Genomic DNA, 21,899 nt, shown 5'->3' on the forward strand with positions numbered 1-21,899 from the left:
CCTGGAGGTTTTTCAGCTGAGCTTGGCCATGGCACTGAGTGCCATGATCTGGTAAAGGGACTGGAGTTGGACCAAGGGTTGGACTCGATGATCTGGGAGGTCTTTTCCAACCCAATCCATTCTATGATTCTGTGACTTCGGGAGAAAAAGGGAAGAGAGAGTCAATTTTATGAGAAGATAAAAAAAGAGGTTTATTATGTATTAGCTCTTTAGTTCCTCCTTCAGATGTTTCAATGTCTAATGAGATTTAAGGCTCTCTGTGTTTTCCTCCCTCCTCTGCAGCAATGATTGCCTTTAGATATACACACCAGTTACAGTAACATAACCCAAAGTGATGACATGTCAGAGGTATTTTATTAGACATTCAGCTTTTTAGGGCTTGGATTCCCACTGCACAAGCTCAGGAAAGCTCAGAGAACTTCTGCAAAGGCAGCAAAACCAACAATTTCCCGTTTCACAGCCCATTTTCAAACATACCTCCCTCTTAAATGTCACAGGTCTTCTAAATTTGGTGCCAATAAACACATTTCCCCCTTTCTATGTGGCACTGAAAGAGCCAAGGAAATGCATCAAACACAGAGCAAATGAAACCAGAGCAGCCCAAACTCTTCCCAAGGTGCTCAGGGTGATGGTTCTCAGTTTCCTCCTGCATAAAGGTGGGAGGAGGGTTCAGGGTCCCACAAAAATGAAAATACAGCAGATTTTAGAACCCAGAGGCACTTTCCAGCTGCAGTGGGAGCAGAACATCCAGCCAAGCTCTCTGGCCTTGGGTGCAAATCCCTCCCAAGTGGCAGGTTTGGAGTGGGATGGGAACACCCCCTACACCTCCCTGCATGTGGTCATCCATCCCTGCTCTTGGCAGAAGCATCTCCATCCACAATGTCCTCATGGAGACACATCTCCAGGTCCTTAAACCAACCACACAACACCAGGGCAGCAAAACCTGCTCCACAGAGACTTCCAAACATGCAGAACTCAGACCTGCCTCTGGTCCTTCACCTCCTTTAGGACACTAAAAATCCTTCTCCATGAGCTTGGCCTTGCACTGGGGACCACTGGATGCAGCTTCAACTCCTGTGGATGAGCTCATGCAACAGGAAAAGCAAATATTTAATGGCAGTTTCACCTGAGGTAACCACCCTGTGCCTGTTCCTGAGTGTTCTCCCACAGATGAGAATCCCTGAGCAACTCTTTGCTCCTGTCACATAATCCAAAGAGACACCAGAACTCTTGGAGGATCGAGGCAGAACTCCTGACACAGTCCTGTGTGTTGGACAAAAGCAGCAGATGATGTAAATGGAGGGCTTTGAAAGGCTTTTTAAATGGTTCACTTGGCTGATTTTTTGCCTGTCAGCAGAAATTACCATTGAGATGCCCTCCTGGCAAGGGTCTGCTGCTGCTCCTGCTGCTCCTGCTGCTCCTGCTGCTCCACCAACCAGAGCCATGGAGACCTTCATGGCAGGAATCACACAGGCCTGTTCTCTGAACCATTTTTAAGTGTTCTGTATTTGGAAGCTCTTGCCCCACAGCCTGAGAAGGACACGGAGATGGAGATGTGAGGGGTCAGCAAACCCTGGGCCAAGAGGTCATGTCCAAGTGCAGCAGATCTGGGCAGTGGGAGGGGCTGGACCTACTCAGTAGCAAAGGAAAGGTGTGGGGAAGTGAAGGCCCTGCTCTGAGGGGATGGTGTGGGATGAATGGACAGGTGACAGTCACTCAGCACCATGGGACATCAGCAGCCCCCAAGCTGGTTCCCAGTTGAGCAGGTGGGAGCAGTTTGCCCCTGTGTGGGTGTGCCCAAAGCTGGGCATTCCAAACCCTCTGGGCCATTGCCCAGCAACTGTTCCCAATGGCCCATTGGCAGCAGCTGCCCAGGGCACAGCTGAGCCCTCAGGCTGGGAGCTGGCTGGGAAAGAAGCCTGGCAGAGGAGCTGGGAGAACTGCCCTGCAGGGACTCCTTGGCACCTCCACACCCACCTGAGGGCTCAGCTCTGCCCATGGGCCAGCAACCATTCCAAAATCCCCCCTGACTGCCAGAGTCAGATCCCCCAGTGTGGAACTCCCTGCCCTGGGGGAGGCACTGGGGGCTCCCACCCAAACCTCAGGGGAGACAATCTTGGGCTTTGGGGACTTGGGGAACCACTCACTGGATGCAGAGGAGGAGCAGCCCCTGGCCAGGAGGAGCCCCCCACTCTCCACCAGACTGTGCCATCATCTGCACCAACAGGTTTGTCCCTTCCTTTGCCTTTGCACTCGAAGGAACCACGTGGGGCTCAGCACAGGGGCCACCAAACCCCCCTGTGTTTGTGCCCCAGGGGGTGGGTTCCACTGCTGGGCTTGGGGGTTAAACCCAATTTCTCTTTGTGCCATTGCATTTCTTGTGATATTGTTATTAAATTGTAGCTCTGACTTAGAATCTCTCCTGTGTTGGGTTCATTTCTCCTCCTGCTTTACCTTCAAACCAGCCCAGCTGGGCAGCAGCTCCCCCTGTTCAGGCAGCAGAAACACAGGAAAAATTCTTGGTGGTTTCGAGGAGCTTGGACTAAAAATGTGATGGCAACCCTTGGATAATGTTGGCAGCACGAGCTGTGGAGGGAGCTGGGATGGAGAATGTGGCTGGTCACCTTTTTGGGAGCTCTGGCACAACCTGCTGGTTCCCAGGTGCCACAGGCACACTCTGCCCCCCTTGCTCGTGCCTTTGGCTACAGAAAGGAGTCCTTGCCAACAGGAGGGTTTGTCGGGACAGCTCAGGGGAAGAGCAGGAAAGTGGAGGGGTTTTCCCAGCTCTGGGGTTTCCAGGTGTTGAATGGAGACATCTGTGGTGGTCACCAAAGCAGGAACCCCTGGGGTAGCACTGTGTGACATCTCCTGGGACTCAGCACTTGGGAGCACCCACTGGAGACGCCACGGGGCAAGCACAGGAGAAAGCAAAGCTGGCCAGAATCTGAGCTCATCAGGATGCTGAGATGATCCAGGATGTTCCAGAGCTGTAGGAATGCTGAGGTTTTGTGCTCCCAGCCAAAGGCTCCTCGTCCTGCAATGCTCCAACAAGGAACATGAGCTCTTTGCAGACCCACACAGGGTTTCAACCCAGCCAGAGATGAGCTGCTGAAGAGGAAACAGATGGAATTCTGCACATTGAGATGGTTTGAAAGCTAAAATCCCAGGAAGGACAGAGGAAACATTTAAATTCTGGATGCAAACTTTTTTTGAGTTCCTCTGGAGCTCTACAGATGCAAAGCCAACCAAATCCAACCAAATGGGGAGAGACAGCTGAGCCTCAGGTGTGGTTTGGGCTTCATCCCCTGGACTTCATGTGACTGGAGAGGACTGGGAAAAGGGAAAATCCCAGAGGGATGTTTCAGCTTGAGGATTTGGAGTAACTGTCTCCATCCAGAGCTCCAGGGACAGGCACAGGGGGCACCCAGAGCCCCTGAGGCTCACCCTGGCACACCTGTGCTGCAGGAAAGGGGAGTACCAAGAGTCACCTCCCTTTGGTGGGTGGAGAAGACCAGGTATTATGGAGCTTCTCTGCCACCCACAACATCTTTGCCAGCAATGTTAACTCTGACTCTTCCAAACCAAAAAAGGCTCCAGCTCTTCCCTCAGCCCTGGTCATCAGTTCCTACCCAGCTTAGATGTGTCATCTGGAAAGCAAACAAAACTATTCTCACAAGCAATTAGACCAACACGGATGCCCTGAGCACAATCAATACCTGAGGGATGCCCCAGCAGCCAATCAGAGCTCAGAGATGCTGGGGAGGGGCAGGTCAGCCAAGAGGCTGGTCCTTGCCAAACCTCCTCCTGCAGAGAGGGACCCACCCCCAGGGCTGGGAGACGTTCAGGACAGGGATGAGAGAGCTTTTCAAAGCAGCAGTGCCAGTAGAGAGGCTGCTCCTCGTGCTGCCCTGGCACTGGCACCCCAAGGAGCAGGGGGAGGTGACCACACCAAGGATCACCTTCCTCCTGAAGAAGGACCTTGCCATGTGACAAATCCTTTGCCACCTGTGCTTTGGGCACTTCTCACCTTGGAAAAGCAGAACTAGACTTAGAACTCTCATTTTACATCTTAAGGCTGGAGCTTGTCAGGGGGTTTGGGATGGATCTCAGGGAAAGGCTCTTCCCCCAGAGGGTGGTGGGCACTGCCCAGGCTCCCCAGGGCAGTGGGCACAGCCCCAAGGCTGCCAGAGCTGCAGGAGGGTTTGGATGATGCTCTGGGGCACAGGGTGGGATTGTTGAGGTGTTTGTGCAGGGTCAGGAGTTGCACTTCATGATCCTGGTGGGTCCCTTCCCACCCAGGACACTCTGTGGTTCTGTGACATATTCAGTCCATGTGTGAATTTACCCCTAATTGTCTCTCCCAATTTAACTCCATTAAGAGGGGCCAGAGAAGAGCAACGAGGCTGGAGAAGGGACTGGATGTGCCACTGAGTGTCCTCTTAAACACCTCCAAGGACAGAGAATCCAACATGTCTTGATCCAACCCTACTGTGATCACCAGCCCAGGGCACAGAGTGCCCTGGGCTGGTGATCACAGTAGGGTTGGATCAAGGGTTGAACTTGATGTTCTTAGAGGTCTCTTCCAACCCAACTGAGAAGAGAAGAGCAACGAGGCTGGAGAAGGGACTGGAGCACAAGTGCTGTGGGGAGAGGCTGAGGGAGCTGGGGGTGTTCAGCCTGGAGAAGAGGAGGCTCAGAGGTGACCTCAGCACTGTCTGGAACTGCCTGAAGGGAAGTTCTGGCCAGGTGGGGGTTGTTCTCCTCTCCCAGGCACTCAGCAATAGGACAAGGGGGCACGATGGGCTCAAGCTCTGCCAGGGGAAACTGAAGTTGGAGAGCAGAAAAAACTTCTTTGCAGAGAGAGTGCTCAGGCATTGGAATGGGCTGCCCAGAGAGGGGGTGGATTCCCCATCCCTGGAGGTTTTTCAGCTGAGCTTGGCCGTGGCACTGAGTGCCATGATCTGGTAAAGGGACTGGAGTTGGACCAAGGGTTGGACTTGATGATCTCAGAGGTCTTTTCCAACCCAATCCATTCTATGATTCTGTGATTCCATTGCTTTGACAGAAGGAAACACCCTCTCCAGAAGCAGAGATGTGTTCCTGGTGCCTGAGGCAGATCCAGCCTGTCCTCTCCCCCTTGGGATGGAGCAGGAATTCTTCCTCAGCACCTGCATCCTTGCAGGGGTTCCCACAGCACTGGGAAATTGGGGTGCCCTTCGTGAAGGGGGCTCTGAACCCAAAACACAGATCAGGATTAGGGAACTGCCCTCAGCACAAAGGGAACATTTCTGAAGCAACCTCCCCCCAAACCAGGTGCTCTCACCTTGACTGATGGCACTTCATTTGCATATGCCCACTGGCAGCACTTTGGTTAATTAATACATTTTTTTTGCCTGCAGGGGAAATCTGAAATAATGGGTTTGGTGCTGCAGCTTTAGGTATAAATTTATGCACTGAACAGGTTCCCTGACTTCCTGCTGCCCTCTCCCAGCATCTCCTGAGCAAACAAGATATAATAACTCTCTAGAAGGTGGTGACACATGACAAAACCCAAGAAGGATGCACTTGTATTTTAAAGCTGGATGAGTTAATTAGCTGAGGAAATGGACACACTGTTTGGAGGGGGAAGGATGAGGAACAACCCCTTTTGGCAGTGAAAAATTCACCTCAGAAAATATTCACCCTCATGGCTCAAGTTCAGCTCCGGGGGCCTCGATCCAGGAACACACTTAAGCCCTTCCAGTTAAGCAGGTGAAATAGTGCCCCAGAAATTCAGAGGGTGGCCCAGGTGCCTCCAAGGGAAGTGCTCTGCTGGATCCCAGCCTGGCAACTCGGAGGAGGAATTGCCTTTTATTTTCTGCTCTGCCTCACCTGGTTCCTGTCCCTGCAGTTTCCCAGCAGGGAGAGACAGGATGCTGGAAATGCTGCTAAAAAAGCTCATCTATCCTTTAGCTCCATGGTGTCTGACACCTCAGTGGCCAAGTTTTGAGGCCAAATCAAGGAGTTTTGGGGTCAAGCAGCTGAACCTTTATGGAATTTTGAGGAGGGATGTCCATGGCGCTGAAAACCAGCAGGAGGAGGCAGCTCAGGGGGCAGAGGTTAAACACCATTTTCCTGTGCTGAGGGACACCTGGAAAAATTCTGAAGTCAAGGAGAGGGATGAAAGCTGTGAGCAGAGTTCCTGGGGTTAACCACCTCTTCTTCACAGCCATTAGATCATCTTCTGGCTGGGAATAATGAATGGGTCACAGGGAAAGGTCACTGTGGGAGGGTGTTCCTCCACAGGGAGCTCCAGCTGGGAATGCTGCCCCAAGGAGCCTCCAGGGGGGACCTGAAGGACACACCTGACTGAAGGATAAATGGCCAGGGAAACACAAATCATGGAGATGTCTCCTGTGCCACCCTCAGTGATGCTGTCCCAGTTGAGCAGGTGGGAGCAGTTTGTCCCTGTGTGGGTGTGCCCAAAGCTGGGCATTCTAAACCCTCTGGGCCATTGCCCAGCAACTGTTCCCAATGGCCCATTGGCAGCAGCTGCCCAGGGCACAGCTGAGCCCTCAGGCTGGGAGCTGGCTGGGAAAGAAGCCTGGCAGAGGAGCTGGGAGAACTGCCCTGCAGGGACTCCTTGGCACCTCCACACCCACCTGAGGGCTCAGCTCTGCTCAGGGGCCAGCAACCATTCCAAAATCCCCCCTGACTGCCAGAGTCAGATCCCCCAGGGTGGAACTCCCTGCCCTGGGGGAGGCACTGGGGGCTCCCACCCAAACCTGAGGGGAGACAATCTTGGGCTTTGGGGACTGGGGAACCATTCACTGGATGCAGAGGAGGAGCAGCCCCTGGCCAGGAGGAGCCCACCACTGTCCACCAGACTGTGCCATCATCTCCACCAACAGGTTTGTCCCTTCCTTTTCCTTTGGACTCGAGGGAACCACGTGGGGCTCAGCACAGGGGCCACCAAACCCCCCTGTGTTTGTGCCCCAGGGGGTGGGTTACACTGCTGGGCTTGGGGGTTAAACCCAATTTCTCTTTGTGCCATTGCATTTCTTGGGATATTGTTATTAAATTGTAACTCTGACTTAGAATCTCTCTTGTGTTGGGTTCATTTCTCCTGCTGGTTTCCCTTTAAACCAGCCCAGACCCCCAGAAACCCTTCAGAGGACACTCCAGGGAGTGCTGCTAGAAAAGCAGCTTCCAGGGGGCCTGACTTTGCTGCATCTCAGCAATTCCTGACCAAATTGCAGCCTCCAGGCATTTGGAGAGCCAGGATTGCCCCAGCTCATGTGTCATGCCCACCTTAATGAGATCTGAGTGCTGGCACTGTGCCCATGGCCCGGGGATGGGCAGGGATGGCCCAGGCCCAAAAGGCTCATAAAGAATGCAGGGGAATATGGAATTTAAGTTATTTATTTCCCTGCAAGATCATGGAGGGTGAGAGCCAAAGCCTGGCTGTGCCAAGCCTGCTGGCAGCCCCCATGGCAGCTCCTGCTGCCACCCCTGAGTCCTCCCCATGGCAGCAGGGACTGGCTGGGGGCAGGAGCTGCACAGGGGGCACTGAGGGTATCCCTGGGGGGGCACTGAGGGTATCCCTGGGGGGGGCACTGAGGGTATCCCTGGGGGGGCACTGAGGGTATCCCTGGGGGACACTGAGGGTATCCCTGGGGGGGGGGGCACTGAGGGTATCCCTGGAGGGGCACTGAGAGTATCCCTGGGGGGGCACTGAGGGTATCCCTGGGGGGACACTGAGGGCATCCCTGGGGGGGCACTGAGGGTATCCCTCGGGGGGCATTGAGGGTATCCCTGGGGGAAGGCAGTGAGGGTTTCCTGGGGGAAGCCACTGACGGTATCCCTGGGGGGGCACTGAGGGTATCCTTGGGGGGGGCACTGAGGGTATCCCTGGGGGGGCACTGAGGGTATCTCTGGGGGGGCACTGAGGGTATCCCTGGGGGGGGGGGCATTGAGGGTATCCCTGGGGGGGGGGGCACTGAGGGTTTCCTGGAGGGGCATTGAGGGTATCCCTGGGGGGGGCACTGAGGGTATCCCTGGGGGGGCACTGAGGGTATCCCTGGGGGGGGGCACTGAGGGTATCCCTGGGGGGGCACTGAGGGTATCCCTGGGAGGGGGCACTGAGGGTATCCCTGGGAAGGCACTGAGGGTATCCCGGGGGGGGGGGGCACTGAGTGTATCCCTGGAGGGGGCACTGAGGGTATCCCTGGGGGGGCACTGAGGGTATCCCTGGGAAGGCACTGAGGGTATCCCTGGGGGGGGGGCATTGAGGGTATCCCTGGGGGGGGGCACTGAGGGTTTCCTGGGGGGGCACTGAGGGTATCCCTGGGGGGGCACTGAGGGTATCCCTGGGGTGGGAGATGAAAGGATGCCTGAGGATCCCAGGCAGAGCCTCTTCTCCCAGGAAAATACTGACAGGAGGCCAGGAGGCCTCAAGTTGTGCCAGGCTGGCAGAGGGGACTGGCACTGAGGGGTCACACCCATGAGCAGGGGCTGGAAGGGGATGCCAGGTGGCCCTGCCCACACCCAGACTAACAAATCCATCAGAGGAGCTTCCAGACAGACAGACAGACAGAGAAGGAGACATCTGAGGATCAAACACAAAGCCCTGTGCCCATTAACAGGTGGCACAGGCAGAAGGAGCTCCTGATTTGAGGTGTCTGCACATCTGGTTGGCATCATAAAAAGAATTCCACCCTCTCCAGGGATGTTTTTCCATTCTGATGACAGAAACTGACTGTTCAGATGTCAGGGCCAGGCTGGCCCAAGGCCAGGCAGGGTGGGATTTGTGTGCCCCCCACAGCACCCACATCCATCATTCTGTGATGGGCACAGAGTCATGGCAAGCCACAAGGTGCCCACATGGGAGTCCATGATCCCAGTCAGGCTGGCACAGCCAGGCTCTGCTAGTGGGGGATTTATTTGTAAAAACAAAGAGGAGAAAAAAACCCCAAGCATCTTCCCCAGGACTGGCAGCACTGCCACCCTTCATCTGCTGCCCACAGGGATCCTCTGCTCCCAAAGGGCACGGGATGCCCATCCCTCACAGCACTGCCAGCCTTCCTCTGCTGCCACCCATGGGGATCCTCTGCTCCCAAAGGGCACAGGATGCCCATCCCTCACAGCACTGCCAGCCTTCCTCTGCTGCCACCCATGGGGGGGGATCCTCTGCTCCCAAAGGGCAAGGGATGCCCATCCCTCACAGCTCTGCCACCCTTCCTCTGCTGCCACCCACGGGGATCCTCTGCTCCCAAAGGGCAAGGGATGCCCATCCCTCACAGCTCTGCCACCCTTCATCTGCTGCCACCCACGGGGATCCTCTGCTCCCAAAGGGCAAGGGATGCTCATCCCTCACAGCACTGCCAGCCTTCCTCTGCTGCCACCGATGGGGATCCTCTGCTCCCAAAGGGCACAGGATGCCCATCCCTCACAGCACTGCCACCCTTCCTCTGCTGTCACCCACGGGGATCCTCTGCTCCCAAAGGGCACAGGATGCCCATCCCTCACAGCACTGCCACCCTTCCTCTGCTGTCACCCACGGGGTTCCTCTGCTCCCAAAGGGCACAGGATGCCCATCCCTCTCAGCCCTGCCACCCTTCCTCTGCTGCCACCCACAGAGATCCTCTGCTGCCACCCACAGGGATCCTCTGCTCCCAAAGGGCAAGGGATGCCCATCCCTCACAGCACTGCCACCCTTCCTCTGCTGCCACCCACAGGGATCCTCTGCTGCCACCCACAGGGATCCTCTGCTCCCAAAGGGCACGGGATGCCCATCCCTCTCAGCACTGCCACCCTTCCTCTGCTGCCACCCACAGGGGTCCTCTGCTCCCAAAGGGCACGGGATGCCCATCCCTCACAGCACTGCCACCCTTCCTCTGCTGCCACCCACGGGGATCCTCTGCTGCCACCCACAGGGATCCTCTGCTCCCAAAGTGGCACAGGATGCCCATCCCTCTCAGCCCTGCCACCCTTCCTCTGCTGCCACCCACGGGGGGGGATCCCCTGCTCCCAAAGGGCACAGGATGCCCATCCCTCTCAGCCCTGCCACCCTTCCTCTGCTGCCACCCACAGGGATCCTCTGCTGCCACCCACGGGGATCCTCTGCTCCCAAAGGGCACGGGATGCCCATCCCTCACAGGTCTGCTACCCTTCCTCTGCTGCCACCCACAGGGATCCTCTGCTCCCAAAGGGCATGGGATGTCCTCTCACCACTTCAGCATGGGCAGGATCACACCCACACAAACCAAACAGGCTCCTCCATGGCTGGAGCACAGGCAGGAGCTTTGCCCATTAAAATGCCATTTAACCCCTTTTAAGGGTTCCTGATAGAGCGCTGGGCACAGAGAGCCCTGGCAGAGGATCCACCACGTCCCTGCCAGTGCCACATCTGAGCCTGAACAGCTGCAGGAGGAGCCTCTGACTCCTAAAGAAATCCTCTCAAACAAGGGTGTGCCCATGTTGGCCCCATTGATTGGCAAAGCAGCTCTGCTGGGAGGAAAGGCTGAGGAAATTGGGATTGTCCAGCCTGGAGAAGAGAAGCTTTGGGAAGAACTCACTGTGGCCTTGCAGGACCTGAAGGAGCCACAAGAAACATGGAGAGACTTTTTACAGGAGTGGCAGAACACAGGGATGGGTTCAGACTGAGACAGAGTGGGTGAGATGGGATATTGGGAAGGAATTCCTGGTTGTGAGGGTGGGCAGGCCCTGGCACAGGTGCCCAGAGAAGCTGTGGCTGCCCCAGCCCTGGGAGTGTCCTAGGCCAGGTTGGACAGGGCTTGGAGCAACCTGGGCTGGTGGGAGGTGTCCCTGCCCATGGCAGGGGGTGGCACTGGATGGGCTTTAAGGTCCTTTCCCACCCAAACCATCCTGGAATTCAGCCCAAACAGCCAAACCCAGGGAGGGCACTCCACGTGCCCTGGGCACACACCCACTGCCTTGGCAGCACCAGCAACCCACCTGGCAGGTCTGGAGGACAACCCTGAGGAGAAGAGTCTGGGATATTAAGAGACCATGCCATGCTTTTCTTCTGGGAATACATTTAAAAGATCCATCCCAAACTTCAGAGATCCAACACTGGCAGTAAAAGCAGCTGGAGAAAGTCACTGAACCTCAAAGGGATCCTGGAATTGCCTTAATGAATCCAGCCATCGATTCCCACTGCACAGAGAAGGTGTGGGATGGAGCAGCTAATAAGCATTCTCAGTTAATTGCTTTCTGCAAGTGACAATTTGTACAAATGATACCATCAAAGTAGTAATAATACCCCTATTGATTAAATTAATCTCAGAAAGACAACTCGAATACATTTAATTAGCAATGCATGACACAAGCACAAAATACCCTGAAAACAACCTCAGAGCCCATCCCAGACTTGGAAATCCTGGAAACCCTTTGGCATCTTTATCCAAACAGACAGGAGGGATTTTATGGAGCATCTTGAGGGAATGGCTGTGACCAACCATGAAAAGCCATTAGGCCTCCCTGCAGAGAAAAGGCAAGAGCAGCCTCCTCACTCAGCCACACCAAAAACCAGGGCCACAAACAGCTTCCAAACACATGAAAAACTCTCAGCAGCAGGAGCTGAGCTGGTCAGGGAAGTGTCTGTGCCAAAATCCACGTGTGGAGCTGGTGGGACCCACTTCCAAGCCATGAAAATTGGGCAGCAGCTTCATCCAACCAGAGCAGAAAGTCCTTCCACGCAGCAAAGGGTTTGAAGAGTGCTCAGACATTGGAATGGGCTGCCCAGAGAGGGGGTGGATTCCCCATCCCTGGAGGTTTTTCAGCTGAGCTTGGCCGTGGCACCGAGTGCCATGATCTGGTAAAGGGACTGGAGTTGGACCAAGGGTTGGACTTGATGATCTCAGAGGGCTTTTCCAATCCAATCCACTCTATGATTCTATGAAAAGTTGCCCCAAAGGTTGTTCAGAGGGAGAAGGTTATTCTATCTGGGACCAAGAGCTGGGTGTGGGGAAGGGGCCACAGCACCCAAAGCCCCCACCACCCCCAGAGCACCCACAGAACCCACGTTCTGCCCAGGATGGGCATTGGGAGCCTGGAGTAATAGAATCCCACAGTCCCAGAATGGTTTGGGTTGGAAGGAACCTTAAAGTCCAAGGGCAGGGACACCTCCCACCAGCCCAGGATGCTCCAAGCCCTGTCCAACCTGGCCTTGGACACTCCCAGAGATGGGGCAGCCACAGCTTCTCTGGGCACCTGTGCCAGGGCCTGCCCACCCTCCCAGCCAGGAATTCCTTCCCAATATCCATCTATCCCTGCCCTCTGGCACTGGGAAGCCATTCCCCTTGTTCTGTCCCTCCATCCCTTGTCCCCAGTCCCTCTCCAGCTCTCCTGGAGCCCCCTTAGGCACTGGAAGGGGCTTTCAGGTCTCCCTGGAACCTTCTCTTCTCCAGGTGACCCTCCTAGCTGTCCCCAAGGCAGAGTCCAGGGGAAGGGTCACTGCCCTGGGCCTGCTGGCCACGCTAGTTTGGATCCAGGCCAGGATCCCATTGGCCTTCTTGGCCACCTGGGCACACTGGTGGCTCCTGTTGAGCTTCCTGTCCCTCAGTCCCCCCAGGTCCCTCTGCCTGGCTGCTCTCCAGCCACTCTGTGCCCAGCCTGGAGCGCTGCAGGGGTTGGGGTGGCCAAAGGGCAGGACCTGCACTTGGCCTTGTTGAACTCCATCCCATTGCAATCAGCCCATCTCTCCAGTCTCTCCAGATCCCTCTGCAGAGCCCTCCTGCCTTCCAGCAGGTCGACACTCCCTCCCAGCTTGGTGTCATCAGCAAATTTGCTGCTGATGGACTCAATCCCCTCATCTAAAGCATCACTAAAGATGTTAAACAGGACTGGACCCAACACAGCCCCCTGGGGACACCACTGGTGACCAGCTGGATGCAGCTCCATTCACCAGCACTCTCTGGACCCTCCAGCCAGCTCCACATGAGTAAAGGAAGCCTCTTGTGCAGCCACATGGCCTTGGCCCTTCTGGGTCAGCCCAGCCCAACCTTCTCCATCATTTCTTTACTCAGATCACTTGTATTTAATTTACCATAATTAGTTCATCTTCTGCTTTTGCCTGAATCACTGCAATTTTTCCACGTCCTTGTTGCCTCAATGGGTTTATTGTCTCATTTTTGATGAGATGGGACAGCCACCTCCATAAAATGCTTAAAAAGGATCCCATGATGGAACTTGCACCATCATCAAAATGCAAAGCAATAATTCCTGCCTTTTTTTGCCTCCAGGAATCACTGAAACAACTGAGGCACCACCAAACTGCTTCTCTGACTCCAGGCTGCCACTTGTCAGGCCAAACAGAAAAACACCCACAAAAGAGCCTTAATAATTTTCTCTTCATTGATCCTTTAGAAGGATTTTATTACTGAAGAGTCCTTTTTTCACTTGGATTTGGCTGTTACAGCCCCAGTGTGGCAGCACATCAGGACCATGAGAAACAGGTAAATCCACCTGGGGCCTGACACCTGCTGGAATCCAGAACATCCCTCTGTTTCCTTGGATAAACCCTCCATAGCTGAGGTGTTACTGGAAGTGGAACTCACAACCCTGGCAATGCCCATCCCCAGGACCATCCTGGGAGCCACCTGACCTGGGCAGTGGCCAACCTGTGTCTGATGGGACCAAAGTGCCACTTGGCCATTAAACAACACCCTTGCACAGAGGCTGATTTTTGGAGCTGAAGGATCCTTGAAAAATCCACTTTCTGTGTAGCCTCACAAGGCAGATTTTTAAATCTTTTGGCTCTCAAAGCCACCAGTGGTTTTAAAAGCTTGAGCAGAACACGTGGCACTGAGTTAGAAATGCAAGGCTGGGAAAGCCACCTGGGAACAGAGGGATTGTTCTTTCCAAAGGATGTTTCTCAGACATTCCTAAAGGAATCAGCACGTGGGAAAGAAGAGGACAGATGCTCATCACTCATCCCTGAGACACCCACCTGATTTTCCAGCCAATGAGCCAACAATCTTCAACAACACCCCCCAAAGCCCAGCAGATGGTTGAGTTACTGATTGGGAGAAGAGAAACCCCACAATGAGACTGAAACATCCCCCAAAGAAACAACCAAGGAGAGCCAGCAGAGGAGCCTGGAGCAGGGAGGGATCTCTGCAGAGCCACGATGATGAGGAGCAGGAATTACTTCACAGGGAGAGCAGTTTTGTGACACATTTAAAGCCTTTCATTTCCATTCCCTCGTTTAAGTGAGATTATTGCTCCCTGTAGCCAACAACAACAGATTTCTTTAGTTTCCCCTGACTTGGCATCAAAGCAAAGATCTCTTGGTAAATCCACCAACCCAACAAAGGGTTTTCACTTCTCCAACAGCACAATCAGTGCAATTCTCCAGGAGGACTCTCCAGCCTCCCCCATCAGCTCGTTAACACACAAGTGCCTGGGGGAATCTGCACAGGCTCTGCCACCTCAGGTTCATCCTGAGCCTTGAATTCATCCCTTCAGTGTGTGCAAACTCTTGAATCACGAAGCCATCTCCAAGGTCCTAGACAGCAATCAGGAGATGTCACAGCAGAGCCTGCAAGGAGGCAGCTCTGAAACAGTGGCTGTTGCTGTCCCACTGTCTGGTTCTGTCTGTCTGTGCACACTGAATTTGCAGATGTTAAATGCCTGTCAAGTATTTGCAGGCTTTGTCTCTTCTTGAGATACTCCCAAGAGTCTCATCAACCCCTTCCAAGAGTGTCCAAGGCTCTGTATTTCTCCTGTAACTTTAGAGTGTGACAACATGACCAGGGTCTGTTCAAGCTGCAAAGGCCATTTCATCTCAGGAGCTTTTTGCCACAGAGAAGAATCCAAGGAAAAACACCCCAACCTACTCTCACCCCTAAAACCAACTCATTTTTGTCTCATAAACTGAAATTTGAATGGTATAAATCCCATCACTGCTCAGCTCACCCCAAAGAATTCCAACAACTGCTCAGGCCAACTTGGTCAAGTGCTGCTTTGGGTCCCTCAGCCCCTGCTGGGTGCAGTTTCTCTTACCTTGATGCCCAGCTCGATGTTCTCCCCACCATAGACATCCATGCCAGGGTCCAGCAGCCCAACCTCCCCGAAGAACCTCCTGTCCACCACGAAGGAGCAGCCGATCATCGCCGGGGTCCTGCAGGAGAGAGACCCCAGGGAGAAGTTACTGACACTGCCCAAGGTTTCATGGGCTGATGTTGGAGTCTGAAATTCAGCTTCCAGCAGCAGGAGCCTGACAAGCCTCAACACTAAGCCCGGCTCACCAGAAGCTGAGATGAAATCCCATCACCGAGGACAACGAGGCCTGTTGATGTTCAACCATCATGACTGGCTGTCTCCAGCCCCAAGACAGAGATGGATTTTAAGAGGAATGGAACTAATTCATGTTGAAACCCTTTGTTTCCTTCCCCCAGGTAAAGTCCTTGGTACAGAAAATATTAACCAATGGTGCAATGTAGCCAAAACTTGTCTAATCCCCTAGTTAATATAAGTTACCATATTCCATCCTCCTCATTAACATATCCTGGCCCCAATGCCTTTAAGTTGCATGTCACATGTTCAAGAAAGTTATTCCAGTTTCTACCTTCATATCTGGGATCATGAAGTTAGTTTTGACCCTCACAGGCTGAGGGATAATTTCTGCAAAGTTCTTCTTGGCTTCAGATGTTTCCTGTCATTGGTTATCCTGGAGACTGCACAGAGAGTGAGCTCAAAGAATCAAAGGATGTGCTGGACTGGGAGGGACCCACAGGGCTCATGGAGTCCAACCCTCAGTCCTGCCCAGCCCCAGTCCCAAGAGTCACCCCCTGTGCCCCAGAGCATCATCCAAACCCTCCTGGAGCTCTGGCAGCCTTGGGGCTGTGCCCACTGCCCTGGGGAGCCTGGGCAGTGCCCACCACCCTCTGGGGGAAGAGCCTTTTGCTGAGATCCAACCTGACCTGCCCTGGCACAGCTCCAGCCATTCCCTGGGTGCTGTCCCTGCCCTGGCACAGCTCCAGCCATTCCCTGGGTGCTGCCCCTGCCCTGGCACAGCTCCAGCCATTCCCTGGGTGCTGTCCCTGCCCTGGCACAGCTCCAGCCATTCCCTGGGTGCTGTCCCTGAGCACAGAGAGCAGAGACCCCCCCTCAGCTCTGCAGAAGCAGCTCTGGAGTGCCAGGGCAGGTTTGGGTCACACTTTGAATCAGTTCCTTTGGGCTCATCGACATTTCATACGAAAATCCTTTTGCCCCCTTGGTTTGAGAAGGAACAAATGGCAAAATAGAATAGTTATATTTTCATATGGAGAATCTCAGACAGTCACAGACTCATCAGGGTTGAAAATCCCTTTGAGATCACCAAGTCCAACCATCCCAGCATTGCCAAGGCCATCACTGCCCCCTGTCCCCAAGTGCCACATCCACATGGCTGTTAAACCCCTTCAGGGATGGGCACTCCCCACTGCCCTGGGGAGCCTGGGCAGTGCCCACCACCCTCTGGGGGAAGGAGCTTTGCCTGGGATCCAACCTGTCCCTGCCCTGGCACAGCTCCAGCCATTCCCTGGGTGCTGTCCCTGCCCTGGCACAGCTCCAGCCATTCCCTGGGTGCTGTCCCTGCCCTGGCACAGCTCCAGCCATTCCCTGGGTGCTGTCCCTGGTCCCACAGGGCAGAGCTCAGTGCCTGCCCCTCCTCTGTCCCTCCCCAGGGAGTTGTCCCTGCACTGAGCTCTCCCCTCAGTCTCCTCTTCTCCAGCTGAACACACCAAGTGCCCTCAGTGCCCTCACTCGCTGCCCCTCCAGGCCCTGAACCATCTCTGTGCCCTCCTTTGGACACTCTCCAATGGCTCAATGTCTCCCTTCCATTGTGTGCCCCCAAAGTGCCCCAGCCCTGCAGGTGGGGCTGCCCCAGAGCAGAGCAGAGTGGGACAATCCCCTCCCTGGGCTGTGCTGGGCCTGATGTCCCCCAGGACCTTTGAAGAGAGACTGTTTCACCACTGCAATGATATTATCCACAATTCCAGTTCATTCCCTGTGTACAGGCTGGAGAAAGAGTTCTCCTGGGGGTTAAGTTACTGAGAAGCTCTCAGGCTTTGGCTTTGCTGAAAATACCTCAGGGTGTCTACAGGCAAGGGCATAATGTCTCTGGGTTTGCACTGCCCACAGCCCCAAGGCTGCCAGAGCTCCAGGAGGGTTTGGATGATGCTCTGGGGCACAGGAGGTGACTCTTGGGGCTGGGCCTGGGCAGGGCTGAGGATTGGACTCAGGATCCTTGTGGGTCCCTTCCAGCTCAGCACAGTCTGTGACTGTTATAAGTGAAGGATATGGAAAATTGCATTTCCTTTCCCTTCCTTCTGATCTGTCATAACAGAGTTGACTTCAGGACAGAGATGAGTTTTTATGGAATCCTGTGAAAGAAGGTTTCCAGTTGGGATCTTTCTAACACATCACAGAGGAGCCATCACCAAGAGCAAGAAGCTCTCTTCAGAAGCAAAACCTTTAAAAGCTCAAGACAACTGTTTGCAGACCCATCTGCTGGGCCATTTGTTCCACCAGCACCAACAGGGTCAGTTGTCACATCCATCCTCCAAAACCTCCAAAGCCCTCGGAGTGTCAGAGCAGCTGAGCAGGAGGGCTGGTCAGGGAAATCACAGAGAAAAGGAGGGTGGTACAGCACTGCCCTCACTGGAACAGCACAAGGAGTGAGGGAAAACAGAGCCAGGGGTTAACTCATCATAAGTGTGCAGTTGGAAGGACAGAATGGATGGGTCTGTTCCTCCCTCACTGCCCAGTGCTGCAGCTCACACAGCTCCCTGGGAGGAGAGGAGGATGATGTTCTCATTCATCCTGGCTGAGCTCACATTTCAGGGTGTTCTCTGAGTGGTTAAACACTCCTGACCCTCTGTCCCAGTTGAGCAGGTGGGAGCAGTTTGTCCCTGTGTGGGTGTGCCCAAAGCTGGGCATTCTAAACCCTCTGGGCCATTGCCCAGCAACTGTTCCCAATGGCCCATTGGCAGCAGCTGCCCAGGGCACAGCTGAGCCCTCAGGCTGGGAGCTGGCTGGGAAAGAAGCCTGGCAGAGGAGCTGGGAGAACTGCCCTGCAGGGACTCCTTGGCACCTCCACACCCACCTGAGGGCTCAGCTCTGCTCAGGGGCCAGCAACCATTCCAAAATCCCCCCTGACTGCCAGAGTCAGATCCCCCAGTGTGGAACTCCCTGCCCTGGGGGAGGCACTGGGGGCTCCCACCCAAACCTCAGGGGAGACAATCTTGTGGGTTGGGGACTGGGGAACCACTCACTGGATCCAGAGGAGGAGCAGCCCCTGGCCAGGAGGAGCCCACCACTCTCCACCAGACTGTGCCATCATCTGCACCAACAGGTTTGTCCCTTCCTTTTCCTTTGGACTCAGGGGAACCACGTGGGGCTCAGCACAGGGGCCACCAAACCCCCCTGTGTTTGTGCCCCAGGGGGTGGGTTCCACTGCTGGGCTTGGGGGTTAAACCCAATTTCTCTTTGTGCCATTGCATTTCTTGTGATATTGTTATTAAGTTGTAACTCTGACTTGTTATCTCTCTTGTGTTGGGTTCATTTCTCCTGCCAGGTTATCTTTAAACCAGCACACCCTCTCCATAAAATGCCACTCTGGCACAGAGTGTGGCACAGAACAAATGTGCCTTGTTGTGCTCTGCCTGCTTGGGGGCCACACTGGGGTGCTGCACTTCTGGTGTGGGAAAAGTTTGCCCCCTGGGGTATTTTCTGGACTAGAATAGAAACATAAAAAGCACTCTCCCATTTAACTGCTTCTGTTTGGATCCACAGTGTAAAGGAAAAACCCAAAGATCCACCTGGATCAGCAGGGAAGCTGAATGGAGCTAAGCTGTGCCAAGGGACTGCCAGAGTCTGCCTTTCTGGGCAGCTGTGGGACCCCCCTGCCCACCCTGAGCTCAGAGCTTGGAGCAGGTGGCAGCTCCACCATGCAGGATGGGATGGCCATCACCTCTGCAGGTCCTCACCTGGACCTTGTGCTGCCCCCAGGGTGGAACCTCACCAGCAGGTCGTGTATCTGGAAACCTCCCAGCACTCAGAAACTGCCCTTCTCCAGAGGGATGCTGGTCTGGAGGTGCAGGCAGGGCAACAGGCTCATGTGTTTTAGCAGCAGCCCCCAAATCCTGGCCCAAAGGCCACTCCATGGCTGGTCCATGCTGTGGAGCACATTCAGGTCTGAACTTCTAAGTTTTGCCTGCAGAGGTGCAAACACCCCCTGAAAACACCCAGAGCTGGACCACAGAAAACAAGGATCAGACCTCTCCATCCACACCACACACAGTGCCCAGATCTGCCAGAGGAGCTTTTGGGGCCCCCAGGGCACCCCAGGGTTCAGTGACCTCCTGGCAGAGGCCAAACTGCTCTGGGTGAAACCCCTGAGCTCCTCTGCCAAAAGGCACTTTGTTACCATTTCCAGCCCTGCCAATACTGGGGGCAGACTGGGAGATGAGCTGGACGTTGCTGCCAGCTGGAATTAGCTGGAATTGGAATCCATCAGAGGGTTTTTCAATAGATTCCCTCCCTGACAGCAGCCTCAGCCTTCCCTCCACCAACAGGATAATGTGTCATGGTTTGCTGCCACTCTGGTGCTTAAGATTTCGATTCTCTTGCTTTGTTTGTAGCAAGTGAACTGCCATTAGCACAAGCAATTCTTTCTGGAATGATAACCACGTTCCAGATGCCAAATCTAATAGCTCCATTATCCCAGATTACCTGCTGGAATTAAACAGAAGGGTAAGTTGCTCTGGTTTAATACAGACTCTGAACAACTCAGTTCATCTCCTCCACTGGGAGCAGGGGAGGTGGAGCAGGGGAACCTCTGACTTCTCCACTCAAACCCTGTTAGGTCTGTTAAAGGCACTCAAGGAACAGTTGAAAGCCAGAAGAAGAATCCAGGTGAAAGTTTTGGAGCAAAGAAACTGCAATTGTGACCCATAATGTGGCTCACTGGGAACTCACCACCAGGTTTTGTGAACTGGGAACTGCTCAAGAGCCAAGAATCATAGAATGGATTAGGTTGGAAAAGACCTCTGAGATCATCAAGTCCAACCCTTGGGCCAACTCCAGTCCCTTTACCAGATCATGGCACTCAGTGCCACGGCCAAGCTCAGCTGAAAAACCTCCAGGGATGGGGAATCCACCCCCTCTCTGGGCAGCCCATTCCAATCCCTGAGCACTCTCTCTGAAAAGAATTTCTTTCTGATCTCCAACTTCAATTTCCCCTGGCAGAGCTTGAGCCCATCGTGCCCCCTTGTCCTATTGCTGAGTGCCTGGGAGAAGAGACCAACCCCCACCTGGCCAGAACTTCCCTTCAGGCAGTTCCAGACAGTGCTGAGGTCACCTCTGAGCCTCCTCTTCTCCAGGCTGAACACCCCCAGCTCCCTCAGCCTCTCCCCACAGCACTTGTGCTCCAGTCCCTTCTCCACCCTCTTCTCTTCTCACTTGGGTTGGAAGAGACCTCTGAGATCATCAAGTCCAACCCTTGATCCCTTGGATCAAGACATGGTGGATTCTCTGTCCCTGGAGGTGTTTCAGAGGACACTCAGTGTCACATCCAGTCCCTTCTCCAGCCTCGTTGCTCTTCTTCCCCGCTCCAGCCCCTCAATCTCTTTCCTCAACTGAGGGGCCCAGAACTGAACACAACACTCAAGGTGTGGCCTCCCCAAGGCAGAGTCCAGGGGAAGGGTCACTGTTTTGACCTGCAACCTCAGAGAACTTCTTGCATTACTGTTTTGTAGAATCACAGCATGGTTTGGGGTGGAAAGGACCTTGAAGATCATCTTGATGCCATGGGTAGGGACACCTCCCACCAGCCCAGGTTGCTCCAAGCCCTGTCCAACCTGGCCTGGGACACTCCCAGGGATGGGGCAGCCACAGCTTCTCTGCCCAACCTGTGCCAGGGCCTGCCCACCCTCCCAGGGCAGGATTCCTTCCTAAGCCTTTGCATTGTGACTTCACTTTAAAGAGCACAGAGTTCCTGCTCCTTCCCAAAATACTCTTGGAAACAGCCCCAGGGCTGCCAGAGCTCTAGGAGGGTTTGGATGATGCTCTGGGGCACAGGGGGTGACTCTTGGGGCTGGGCCTGGGCAGGGCTGGGGGTTGGACTGATGTTCCATGTGGATCCCTCCCAGCATATTCTGGAATTCTAACTGGGATTGAGGAACTTCACCTTCCCATTCTCCTGCTCAGTTTTGCTGCAGATCCTGTTTGAGGCCACCACGAAGTCCCAAAGCTCCTGAGCAGCCCTTGGTGGGTCCCTCAAGCAGCACAAAGAAAGAGCCTCTTTCCTCTTTGTAACAACACTCCCTATGAAATAAATGAGGACAATTTAAATAAACCCACCATTTGCTGTGGGAGTAAATCCCTCAAAAAGGTGGCCCTTGACAACAGCAGATTGTTCATCCCCAACCAAAGAATGGCCTGCAGACAAAGAGCTGAGAGAGCCTCTTGTTCTCCTGCCCCTTAATTAAAAGCATTAACACAGCTTGGTTTTAAAAACTCACACAGCTCAGCTGAGTGCATTTTTATTTGTCCCCACAGCTATTCTGCCTTTAATGAGAAAGCAAACCCACCATTTGGCAGGAAGGAAGAGCAGAGGTGGTGAGGACTATTAGTGGGTTTGTATCCAGAAATCCACAGTGTCACCTCCCCGCCGTTATTTTGGTTGGTTCCTCTGCAGAGTCTGGGAGGAAAGGTCAGCAAGAGCAGCTTTTATGAAATATCCTCGGAGTGGATCTCCAAATAAAGATGGAGGAGATAGAGGGAAAAACGTTTCTCCTGCTCTATTAAGTTCCTTTAATGGTCTTCCTTTCTTCAGCACACAGTTATCATCTAATGATTAAACAGTCTCAAGGAGATTGCTCCTTCAATTCAAGGAAATTAATTTCCTTTGG

The 21,899-nt window shown here is 54.1% G+C and overlaps 1 protein-coding gene across 2 annotated transcripts in view; it reads right to left on the reverse strand.

Annotated features, from left to right (window-relative positions):
• Nucleotides 1–21,899, reverse strand: part of GALNT17 (polypeptide N-acetylgalactosaminyltransferase 17) — a 217,281-nt gene that overhangs the window by 49,976 nt on the left and 145,406 nt on the right. For both annotated transcript variants that reach the window (XM_071575190.1, XM_071575191.1), the window contains one exon: nucleotides 15,007–15,124. In XM_071575190.1, coding sequence (XP_071431291.1) covers nucleotides 15,007–15,124 — 118 coding nt within the window. The remainder of the gene's footprint in view (nucleotides 1–15,006; nucleotides 15,125–21,899) is intronic.

This window comes from Pithys albifrons, chromosome 21, assembly GCF_047495875.1.
Source record: "Pithys albifrons albifrons isolate INPA30051 chromosome 21, PitAlb_v1, whole genome shotgun sequence".
NCBI classification, from domain to species: Eukaryota; Metazoa; Chordata; class Aves; order Passeriformes; family Thamnophilidae; genus Pithys; species Pithys albifrons.